Source organism: Geotrypetes seraphini, chromosome 7 (assembly GCF_902459505.1).
Source record: "Geotrypetes seraphini chromosome 7, aGeoSer1.1, whole genome shotgun sequence".
NCBI classification, from domain to species: domain Eukaryota; kingdom Metazoa; phylum Chordata; class Amphibia; order Gymnophiona; family Dermophiidae; genus Geotrypetes; species Geotrypetes seraphini.
Genome location: NC_047090.1, coordinates 12693756 through 12706279, shown reverse-complemented (window position 1 = coordinate 12706279; position 12524 = coordinate 12693756). Strand labels below are relative to the sequence as shown.

Below are 12524 nucleotides of genomic sequence, written 5' to 3'. Positions count from 1 at the left end.
AGAAGTGTGAAGAAAATTTAGAGGACTTGGGATGCCAAGATATAAGAGTTTCCTTGATTCCTAAGTTGGAGGGAGACTTACATTTTTGAGAAAAGCCCGGTTTTCAGATGTTTGCGGAAAACTTGGAGAGAGCTCAAGTTCCGAAGAGGTGAGGTAAGGTTGTTCCAGAGCTCAGTGATTTTGAGGTGGAGGGAGGTCCCTAGGTTTCCTGTGTGGGAAATGCCTTTTAGTGAGGGGAAGGATAGTTTTAATTTGTGGGAGGATTTGGTGGTATTAGGGTTTGAGGAATTCCAAGAAAGAGGGATAAAGGGAGGGAGGATACCATATAGGATTTTGAAAGTTAAACAGGCGCATTTATAGTGGACCCTGGCGATTATCGGAAGCCAGTGGAGCTTGGCCAGGAGCGGGGAGACATGGTCAAATTTACTTTTAGCGAAGATGAGCTTGGCCGCGGCATTCTGAATCCGTTGGAGTCTGTGGAGGTTTTTCTTAGTTAGGCTTAAGTAGATAGAGTTGCAATAGTCCAATCTGAGTTGTTGAATATATTTGCTGGTATGTGTAGTGGGATTTGTGATTTTGTCGAAATTGTTCCCCTTGCTAATGACCAATTTTGGTGTCCTGTAATCTGCTTTGGGGGTCTTGTGATACAAACCAGATACGTACATAAAATAATTTAAGCACACGTAGAAACTGGAGATGGCTAGAATTACCCTCTTAGAGTTCATCAGATTTAAAAACTATTTGATGTGACTTTTTAAAACTTGTAATATGTTTTCTGATTCATTTTTTTTTCTCTCTCTCTCTAGCTTCAGGGAGCCATCATGGTGGCCTCCTGTTTCCAGATATTTGTAGGGTTTTCTGGTCTGATTGGATTTCTCATGCGCTTTATCGGCCCTTTAACAATTGCGCCAACCATCACTCTGATTGCGCTGCCACTCTTTGAGACTGCAGGCAACGACGCTGGAGCCCACTGGGGAGTTGCAGCCTTGTAAGTTTGGGGGTAGAACTCCTGCGGATTAATAAAGGAGATGAATGGTGCTTTATGACACGATGGGAGGTGAGAAATCTGATAGGGTTGGGTTGGCTAGCCGATTTAACAAGTGCTAATATTAGCATGTCCATAGAATATAATGGGTGTGTTATCCGATTTAGCCCACGCTAAATAGTCTAGCACACCGTAGTAAAAGACCGTAGTAAAAGATCCTTGCGGGGATGGGTGGGATTTCTGTCCCCGTGCAACTCTCTAGTCTGATCGAGACTTTCAAAATACTGAAAGGATTCAACAAAATGGAGCAGGGAAAGCAGTTATTTACAATGTCCAATGTGACATGGACAAGAGGACATAGACTGAAGCTGAGGGGGGACAGGTCCAGGACGAATATCAGGAAGTTCTGTTTCACGCAGCAAGTGGTGGACACCTGGAATGCTCTCCCAGAGGAAGTAATTGCAGAATCCACCGTTCTAGGATTTAAGGGTAAACTAGATGCACATCTCCTTAAGAGTGGCATAGAGTGATACGGGTAAGGGTAAATTAGATGCACATCTCCCTTGAGAAGCATACGGTGATATGGGGACTAAAACTAGGCCAGGATACACCTGGCAGGGCCTCCGCGTGTGCGGATCACCGGACTTGATGGACCCAGGGTCTGATCCGGAGATGGCAACTCTTAGGTTCTTATGTATCAAGATTCCGTGCAGAATCTCAAAGTGTAGCAACATTCCAAAACCCCAAATATTAGCAGCATTTCGGAACCCCAAAGAGTATCAAAGCTGAGGGGGGACAGGTCCAGGACGAAAATCAGGAAGTTCTGTTTCACGCAGCGAGTGGTGGACACCTGGAACGCTCTCCCAGAGGAAGTAATTGCAGAATCCACCGTTCTAGGATTTAAGGGGAAACTAGATGCACATCTCCTTAAGAGTGGCATAGAGTGATACGGGGAAGGGTAAATTAGATGCACATCTCCCTTGAGAAGCATACGGTGATATGGGGACTAAAACTAGGCCAGGGTACACCTGGCGAATCACAGGACTTGATGGATCCAGGGTCTGATCCGGAGATGGTAATTCTTATGTTCTTATGTTCTTAATATTTGCATGTCCTCTCCCTATAGGCTAAGGCTCTTTACACCTGCATTATGATGTCATAGAGCCTTATGGTTATAGAAACATAGAAACATGATGGCAGTAAATGCCAAATGGACCATCCAGTATTCCCATCTGCAGCATCCTCTATCTCCTCCTCTCCCTATTGGTTAAGGTTCTTAATATTTGCATGTCCTCTCCCTATAGGCTAAAGCTCTTTACACCTGCCATATGATGTCATAGAGCCTTATGGTTATAGAAACATAGATAGGGTAAATTAGATGCACATCTCCCTTGAGAAGCATACGGTGATATGGGGACTAAAACTAGGCCAGGGTAGACCTGGCAGGGCCTCCGCGTGTGCGGATCACCGGGCTTGATGGACCCAAGGTCTGATCCGGAAATGGCAATTCTTATATCTTATATGTTCTTATATACCGCCTTAGTTCAGTGCTGAGTTCAGTCCTAAAAGCGGATTTTTATGGTAAAAACCACTAACAAAGTACGATCTGAAGCCTGATTTTATTGATCAGTGAATGTCATAAGTCGATGCCTATGAAGTAGAGAATGACACGGGGGACTAATTTTTCCCCCTCCCTGCAAGTTTTGTCTCTGTCCCATTCCTGTAAGCTCTGCCTTAACCGCACAGGCCTCAAACACTTATGGTTTTAAAGTATTTGAAGCTTGTGCAGATGAGGACGGAACTTGCAGGCATGGGGCAGGGACAGGAAAAGAACTCGCGGGGACGGGATGGGACAATGAGTTCCTGCGGGAAGGGGAAAAAAATTGTCCCCCGTGTCATTTTCTCCAAGAAATGATGACTGAAATGGGATATACTGTGCAGTTGCAAATGTAACAGCATGACACAATATACCTTCGTATGCAATAACTCGAATACAAACTGGGAGTGAATTAATCAACCTTCTAAACAGGTATGTTTGAAAAAACAAGAAAAAGGGACCTCAAACACCCAGAGATATCTTTTTATTTTATTTTTTTAAATTCTTTATTCATTTTACATCTTACAACAAGTGTATCATAAAATAACATTTAAACTTATACAATATCACTTGATTCTCTATCAATTTAACTTACATCATAATATTTAAACCCTCCCTCCCAATCCTACTAATTCATATGTAGTAATAATAATAATAATAATAAATTTATTCTTCTATACCGCCACAATCTTGCGACTTCTAGGCAGTTTACAATCAAGATAGCTGGACATTCAGCGAAATACAATATGCAGATAATCAGAGGAAATACAGAGAGCAGAGACTTTAAGAAAGCAAGAATATAGAAATACAATTTTCTGAGCAAGAGTATAAGATGTACATTTTGGTAGGTAATGCCCGACAGGATCTGTTTGGAATAAATAACAACGAAAAATTACGATAAGATGAAGATAACAGTTTATATGTATCACAGTACCGTGAAATTCAGGTGGGCTAAGGAGGGGGGTAAAGGTAGGGGGTAGGGGGGACCGTTATTGGGGAGAGAGAGGGGAGAGCGGGTCAATTGTTTAGGTATTTCAGGAACAGGTATGTTTTTAGGCGTTTCCTAAATTCCCCGGAGGTAGTGGGCGAAAGCAGTTGATCTAGGTCTTTACCCCATAGGGCTGCTTGGTGAGAGAGAAGGTGTTCGTGGTGTTTTTTCAGTTTGCAACCTCTAACTGGAGGGGAAATGAATTTTGAGTGTGTTTCTCTTGCGTTTGTTATTAGAAAATGAGAAAAGGTCCGTTATGTACTTGGGGGTAAGTCCATATAGTACTTTGAAGCAGAGGCAGGCGAATTTAAACCTATTAATCTAATCATTTAATATCAAATCAGAAATCCCCCCCCCCCATACTTTGCAATTATACCTATTAGGGAAAAATGATAGTCCAATAACTACTCATTACAATGAGAACATAAGAAGTTGCCTCCACTGGGTCAGACCAGAGGTCCATCGCGCCCAGTGGTCCGCTCCCGTGGGGCCCATCAGGTCCATGGCCTGTGAAGTGGTTCCTGATCATTTCTATAACCTACCTCTACTTCTATCTGTATCCCTCAATCCCCTTATCTTTTAGGAACCTATCTATTAATGGCCTCCAAACCTCCTGAAAGTTATTAAAATTACCTTTCTGCAAGGCTAACATTCTTTCCATCTTGTATATATGACCAAAAACTATCATTTAATCTATTCCAATTTTTCCAATTAAATGTATTACATTACATTATTGACTTCTATTCCGCCCCCTACCTTGCAGTTCTGGGCGGATTACAAGAGAGACAACTGGACATTTCCAGGAGAATTACAAAGAGATATCTGGATATTTTCGGGAGAATTACAAGAAGATTGGTGAATTACAATTTAGGGAATGGGATACAGCAAGGAAGATTGGGCTGTTTCCAGGGGGAATTACAAAGAATCATCTGGGCATTTCCAGGAGAGTTACAAGAAGATTGGCGAAATTACAATATAGGTGAGGGGAATGGGTTACAGCAAGGAAGATTGGGCTGTTCCAGTAGATTTACAATTTGTGGTGATGTACAGATTAGGGGATGGTGCAGTTCCTGTATATATACAATTGGGGAAGCAGCAGTTGTCGTGCTTGAGGCTTTGGTGAGTAAGGGTAACTGGTGAGGGGGAGGGGTTGGGGGAGTTACCCGGAGGGGAATCCAGGGTTGGATTTATGACATCTGTATAAATTTTTTGTATAAATGTAATCCGCTGAATGGCGACTCCTGTCATAATAAGTAATAGCTTATTATTCTTTGCAGAAATTTGACTTTTCTTCCTCATTGACATTCCAAATAATATAGTATCTTAGGATACAGCCACAGGATTTTCCAACAAATTTATTTGGCCCCAAACCAATTTCCAAAAAGCCAAAATGAATGGACAATAGAACAATAAATGATCGAAAGTTCCCGCTTCGAGATGACAATGCCAACATCTATTAGACTTAGAGCTATCTGGTTTTTGTAAACGAACAGGGGTCCAGAAAGCTCGGTGCAACAGAAAAAACCAAGTTTGCCTCATAGATGCCGACATTGTACAACTCATCCTCCAAGACCAAATTTGTGGCCATTGAGATGCGTTAATTTGATGCTTAATCTCAATGCTCCAAATGTCTCTAAGACCAGTTTTTGGTTTTTTATTCATAAATCCAGAAACCACTTTATACCACTGTGTGGCCTGGTGTCCCAGGAAGTCCACCACCGAGAGACATCTAACCAGGGGCATGAATACTATCATAGGTCCATCCGTTTCACATGAAATAAGAAACACACTGGACTCCTTTTACTAAGCTGTGTTAGGACTTTAAAGCATGGAATAGCGCAGTGATTCCCAACCCTGTCCTGGAGGAACACCAGGCCAATCGGGTTTTCAGGCTAGCCCTAATGAATATGCATGAGAGATTTGCATATGATGGAAGTGATAGGCATGCAAATTTGCTTCATGCATATTCATTAGGGCTAGCCTGAAAACCCAATTGGCCTGGTGTTCCTCCAGGACAGGGTTGGGAACCACTGGAATAGCGAATGCTACAATGCCGCGCATGCTAGACGCTAATGCCAGCATTGAGCGGGGGTTAGCATGTGCTAATCTGCTGTGTGAACTAAAAACGCTAGTGCACCTTATTTGGCTAATCCTATTAATGAGCCTTATATGGCTTAAAAGTGGCACTGAAGAATGTTCATTATCTGATCTGGCCTCTGGCACTTCTATATCAGTGTGTTTCGAATTTCTTTGAGAAAAAAATTGTCCCTGATGAAGCAAAAAATGTGAAACGGTTGAGCTGCCATTGGATGGGTTTAAGCTAAGTGCTTTCACGTTATGCCAAATTGCGGGAAGGGTTTAAGCTAAGTGCTTTCACGTTATGCCAAATTGCGGGAAGGGTTTAAGCTAAGTGCTTTCACGTTATGCCAAATTGCGGGAAGGGTTTAAGCTAAGTGCTTTCACGTTTTGCCAAATTGCGGGAAGGGTTTAAGCTAAGTGCTTTCACGTTATGCCAAATTGCGGGAAGGGTTTAAGCTAAGTGCTTTCACGTTATGCCAAATTGCGGGAAGGGTTTAAGCTAAGTGCTTTCACGTTATGCCAAATTGCGGGAAGGGTTTAAGCTAAGTGCTTTCACGTTTTGCCAAATTGCGGGAAGGGTTTAAGCTAAGTGCTTTCACGTTTTGCCAAATTGCGGGAAGGGTTTAAGCTAAGTGCTTTCACGTTTTGCCAAATTGCGGGAAGGGTTTAAGCTAAGTGCTTTCACGTTTTGCCAAATTGCGGGAAGGGTTTAAGCTAAGTGCTTTCACATTTTGCCAAATTGCGGGAAGGGTTTAAGCTAAGTGCTTTCACGTTTTGCCAAATTGCGGGAAGGGTTTAAGCTAAGTGCTTTCACGTTTTGCCAAATTGCGGGAAGGGTTTAAGCTAAGTGCTTTCACGTTTTGCCAAATTGCGGGATGGGTTTAAGCTAAGTGCTTTCACGTTTTGCAAAATTGCACATGTACACACACTGGGTGTTTTCTGTATTGATATTGGCATAAAATTGTACAACAAAAAATAACAAGGTTTTTTTGGACCTATGATAGTATTCATGCCCTGATAATGATACAGGCTGGTTAGCCATGTCTGGGTATTTGAGGTCCTCTTTCCTTGTTTTTATTTAAACATACCTGGTTCAGAAGGTTGATTAATTCACTTTCAGTTTGTATTCGAGTTATTCATTTGAACTGAGTGAAATTTTTCCCCAGCGTTTTGTATTTGGAATTTTGCTTCTTATGCCCCTTCTTCAGTCAAACTAATGATGGGGAAATATATTTTCGGAAAAGTTGACCTCTCAAACCAAACATCCAACACAATGAAGAGCAGTCAGGAGTCACTGCTAAGTGTTTTGTCTACCTCCACCCAACCAATCTACGTATCTCACAAACGACACTTCCCACCATGAGATTGCAGGTATGGCAAAGAGGTGCTACAATGAAGGTTGAGTAGGGGCTTAAATGGCCACGATGAACTATCCTACACCAGTGCTGCTTCCTTTCCTCACGATTTCCTGGACGTGCAAAGGTCATTACATACTCTATATGCTGACTGTACTGCATATTCTTTTCTCATTCTAGGACCGCCTTCCTCATTGTCCTGTTCTCTCAGTATCTACGAAATGTGCCCGTCCCAGTTCCAACGTACAGCAAAGCAAAGAAGTGCCACTTCATCAAGATCTACCTCTTCCAGATCTTCCCTGTGAGTGGCTGCTGATTCAATGCTTGGGGCGTCCAACCTCGGCCCTCGCCAGGTCGGGTTATCGGGATTTCCCCAATGACTATGCATGAGATCTATTTGCATACAACGGAAGCAGTGCAGGCATGCAAACAGATCTCAAGCAAATTCATTGGGGAAATCCTGAAAACCCGACTGGATTGCAGCCCTCGAGGACCGACGCTGGACAATCCTGATCTATGCAATCTCAGAGCAAAGAGCTGAACCCATGAAATTCCAGCACTCCAGGCACGCTAGTGGTCCGGTGCTCCTGGGCAAGAAAAATAACATTATTTTTCCACAAATAATATAGTCTGCAGATTTCAACACAAGCTGCTACTTGACTTGCATAACAATGAGATGCTTTGCATACATTTGCATCTCATTATTATACTGCCAGCAGTTACAGTTGCTTATATTCTGCTAATCTAATATAATAAAATGCTAGGCCGCGCATGCGCACTCAAAAGTCGTGTTCCCTGATCCGTTGCGGACATGAGAGTGCGCATGCACGGCCCCGGCTGCGGCGGCGGCTTTCAAATTATAAAAAAAAAAGTACACAGCTGCGGTGGCCTTCCTCACCCCCGGCTCTCACTGTGCATGGTACCGGCTCCTCTCTCGAACTGCACCAGGATCGAGAGAGGAGCTGCGGTGGCGGCTTTCAAATTTAAAAAAAAAGTTACCGCAGCGGCACGAGTGCGCATACGCGCTAGACAAGCTTCCCTGCTCTCTACCTCACAATACGGAAGTTTCTTTAGACGCTGACGATCGCCTCCACAAGCCTGCTCCCAGCCAGCCGACGATCGCCTCCACAAGCCGGGACTGGGGCACAGAGAGCCTCCTTCCCCCCCCCCGGAGCGAACTGAAAAACTGACCCCGCCGCCCAGGACCCAAGTCCTTTGCCACCCCCCACTTCCCTTCCCGCGGGCCCGACTGGCGATTTAAGCAGCGTGTGCAGCAGTCTTCACACGCTGCTTCGGGCCCTTCTATTGCCCTGATTTGCTCTGCCGCGTCTCTGATGATGTCATTAGGGACGTGCCAGAGTAAATCAGGGCAGTAGAAGGACCCGAAGCAGCGTGTGAAGACTGCTGCACACGCTGCTGGAATCACCAGCTTTGTAGTCGGGACCGCGGGAAGGGAAAGGAGGGTAGAGGAAATGCTAATGCTGCTGCACAGGGCACCCGTTAATGTAATGGGCTTGCTTTCGGGAGGGGGTAGAGACAGAAGGGGGCCACGGAGAGACAGTCAGGCATGGAACAACAGATAAATACAGGTAGGCAGGGGGCCAGGGAGAAAGACAGAGAGACATACAGAAAGAAAGACAGGGGGCCAGGGATAGAGACAGACATAAAGAAAGACAAACAGACAGGGGGCCAGAGAGACAACAGATAAATACAGGTAGGCAGGGGGGTCAGGGAGAAAGACAGAGACATACAGAAAGAAAGACAGGGGGCCAGGAAGACAGATAGAATAAACACAGACAGCAGAGAAAGAGAGAAAGAAACCTCCTCCTCCCCAGACAAACACTAGCCAAGGATAGAGAGAGAGAAAGAAAGAATGACAGACAGGAGGCCAGAGAGACAGACAGAAAGAAAGACAGACAGACAGACATCTATTCTAGCACCCGTTAATTTAACGGGCTTAAAGACTAGTTCCATAAAAGTTCTAAGCAGATCATATTAAGAGTAACTAGACCAGTGGTTCCCAGCCCTGTCCTGGAGGACCACCAGGCCAGTCGTGTTTTTGGGATAGCCCTAATGAATATGAATGAGAGATTTGCATATAATGGAGGTGACAGGCATGCAAATCTGCTCCATGCATATTCATTAGGGCTATCCCAAAAACCCAACTGGCCTGGTGGTCCTCCAGGACAGGGTTGGGAACCACTGAACTACATCATACGTAGTGGTGTAGCGAGGGAGCATGGCGCCCCGCCCCTGCCGTCTTATCCACCCCCCAATCTTTCCCGACCCCCGCTGCCACATACGCACCCCCTTCTCTTCCCCCATAACTCTTTAATTTTCCTTGCGGAAGCAGCATCATGAACTTGCTGCCTGTGTCGAGTCTTCTCTCCCTATGACATCACTTCCTAGGTAGAGACGAAAGGGCTGCTTCAAGTGCGACTTTATTGCTCTAAAAACAAACGTCAAGACTCAACACAGCTTGTGTTTTGGCACAACAGAATATATCAGCAGTTTGACTCCTGAGGAACTTGCCGAAACGCAGGCTGTGTTGAGTCTGTTGTTTGTTTTAGAGCAATAAAGTCCCAGTTGGAGCATCTCTTTCATCTCTACTTTTGTTGGTTGAGACAATTAATACAAACATGGAGGAGATTCGGCAGTATCTATTATTATCTCCCTCAGCGATAAACTGAAAGAAGCCATTGGTTTCCCAATCCTACAGAAGGGTTAGACAGAGTTGGCAGACTTGTGACTTACGCTACTCTCTCATTTGCCTTTTAGAGGCAGATTGATTAAGAAGGCAGTGGTGATTCAATTTGAGGAGGATTTAGAAAGTAATCGCTTAGCTAAAAGGTTTGATTCCATACAGTCTGCATCAGAACCAGCTGGCTATACCTCATCCTGCTACGGCACCTTTGGAATTCACGCAACATTCTGCAATTTTCTTCTTGGCACTATTTGGAACAACTCTTCCTCATGATCTCAGATTGGAGTCTAATTATAAGGGGTTTAAACCAGTACTAAAAACATGCTTTTTGAACAAGATAGGGATGTTTTTCCTGAATACAAAATGGGCTGTGTTTATTCTCCCTGGTTGCAATGTACATGACTAGGGGGTAACAGTGTCCGTGGAAGGCATGAAGCTGCATTGAAAGTCACAGTCAGGAGAGAGCCAGTTTGGGTTTCTAGAGTCAAATGAAAGCCAGAGTTGAGTTTGTAGCTTTGACAGAGGGTGAAGAAGGTGCCTATGAGCTCACAAGGCTTTCTTTGTACAACCGCACAGGTACTTTTTGGGATCTCCATCTCCTGGATCCTTTGCTATGCACTGACCGTTTATGACGTTTTCCCCACTGATCCCCAGAGATATGGATATGGAGCTCGTACTGATGTGAAAGGAGAGGTTGTATACCAAGCCCCCTGGTTCCGTTTCCCCTACCCAGGTACAGCACACTAACTGGTTCTGCTCTGTTGTAACAACTGTGGAAGGAAGTCTCTGCAAGAAATGTTTGCTACCTTCAAGTTTCAAGATTAAAATGTCTTGATATACCGCTTTTACATACCAAAGCGTTTACATCTTTACTGTATTAAAAATTTAATTAAAAATCGGGGAAACAGACAAACCAAACTAAAAGTAACTATTGAGACAAAAATTGAAACGAAAAGAGAAAGGGTAAGGATACTTATAAGTACCTATTTACAAGTGCGTACTTATAAGTACCTATTTATAAGAGCGTACTTATAAGAGCGTACTTATAAGAGCGTACTTATAAGAGCGTACTTATAAGAGCGTACTTACAGGGTGCTTATGATTTATGGGCCCATGATCTGTCCTCGCCTAAAGCAGGAGTCCACAATCTGCTTCCCTTCCCACTGCCCTCCCCGAAGCCACCGGAATAGGGGAACAGGCCAGCGCCCGAGGTCTTAGCTCTCCCTACATATTTTCCCCAGCTCGCTGCCTGGTTGGCCTGGAAGTTCCTCCCCAACGTTAGAACTGATGTCGGGTGGCGTGAATTGGTCGGCCCCGCGCTGGGGAAGATAAGCAGGGAGAGTTAAGACCTCGGTGCTGGCCTGTTCCCCGATTGCGGCGGCAGCAGCCTGTTCCCCGATTGCGGCGGTGGCAGCCTGTTACCTGATTGCGGCGGTGGCAGCCTATTCCCCAATGGTGGTGGCTTGGGGGAGGGCAGAGAGAAGTAAAGAAAGAAAGGGGGGGACAGGGAGACAGAAAGAAAGAAGGGAAACGGGACACAGACCGAAAGGGGCATGGAGAGAGAAAGACAAAGAAAGGGCAGGCATGGAGAAAGAAAAAAAGGGCACGGAGAGAGAGAGAGAAAGACAGACATATAGAAAGAATGGGGGCATGGATAGAGAGAGAAAAAGAAGGGGGCAGGGTGAAAGAAATAAAAAGTTGGGGGAGGGAAGGAGATAGATGCCAGACCAGGGGAAAGGAAGGAAGGAGGGAGGGAGAGAAAGGAAAGTAAGAGATGTCAGACCATGGAAATAGGGACAGAAGAGAGAGATAGAAGGGAAGGTAAGACATGGAAACGTAGATTTTGAAAAGAAAGCATAAAAATTGAATATTAAGTTAATGCCAAAGAGGATAGTGATTGAAATGTGTCAGTTTTGAGAAAGGAAAGATATTAAACTTTAAATGTGAGGGCTGCAGAAAAAATAGGGTACTTGGAGGGCCGCAGAAAAAATAGTTAATGGCAATTTTGCATAAGGTAAAACTCTTTATAGTTTATAAATCTTTCCTTTAACTGTTAAAGGAAAGATTTATAAACTATAAAGAGTTTGACCTCATGCAAAGTTGCCATTTCTTTAATAAGACATTAACTATTTTTTTCTGCGGCCCTCCAAGTACCCCCAGATCCAAAATGTGGCCCTGCAAAGGGTTGGAGTTGGAGTCCACTGCCTTAACTGTATCCATGACATCCTGTTTGTCTTTGGGAAGCAGAACCGAGATTGTGATGTCATAATGCCTCATTCCACCAATAAGAACCAACCTCATCAGTGATGTCACAGTAGCTTGATTGTCCTGTTCTCCCCTCTGCCCTCCAACCCAGCCAGCTGATTAACTGTTCCCCTTAACTCATTGGTCTGAAACTTGCAGCCCGGGGCCACATGCGGCCCACCAGGTCCTATTTTGAGGCCCTCGATATGTTTATCCTAATCACAAAAGTAAAATAAGAGTTTCTTGATTTTATGTCTCTTTAGCTATAAATAACAATATTATTATTAAGACTTAGCCAAAAGGAAAGATTTATAAACTATAAAGAGTTCTATTGTCATTTCTTTAATAAGACATTAACTATTTTTTCTGCGGCCCTCCAAGTACCTACAAATCCAAAATGTGGCCCTGCAAAGGGTTGGAGTTGGCGACCACTGCCTTAACTGTATCCATGATATCCTGTTTCTCTTTGGGAAGCAGAGCCGAGATTGTGATGTCATAATGCCTCATTCCACCAATAAGAGCCAACCTCATCAGTGATGTCACAATGGCTTGATTGTCCTGTTCTCCCCTCT

General features: G+C 44.2%; 1 protein-coding gene across 2 annotated transcripts in view; it reads left to right on the top strand.

Moving 5' to 3' along the window:
• The window catches only part of LOC117363360 (solute carrier family 23 member 1-like), a 50074-nt gene that overhangs the window by 19120 nt on the left and 18430 nt on the right, over nt 1-12524 (top strand). For both annotated transcript variants that reach the window (XM_033950942.1, XM_033950941.1), the window contains exons 6-8: nt 807-988; nt 7185-7305; nt 10285-10441. In XM_033950942.1, the coding sequence (XP_033806833.1) occupies nt 807-988; nt 7185-7305; nt 10285-10441 (460 nt within the window). The remainder of the gene's footprint in view (nt 1-806; nt 989-7184; nt 7306-10284; nt 10442-12524) is intronic.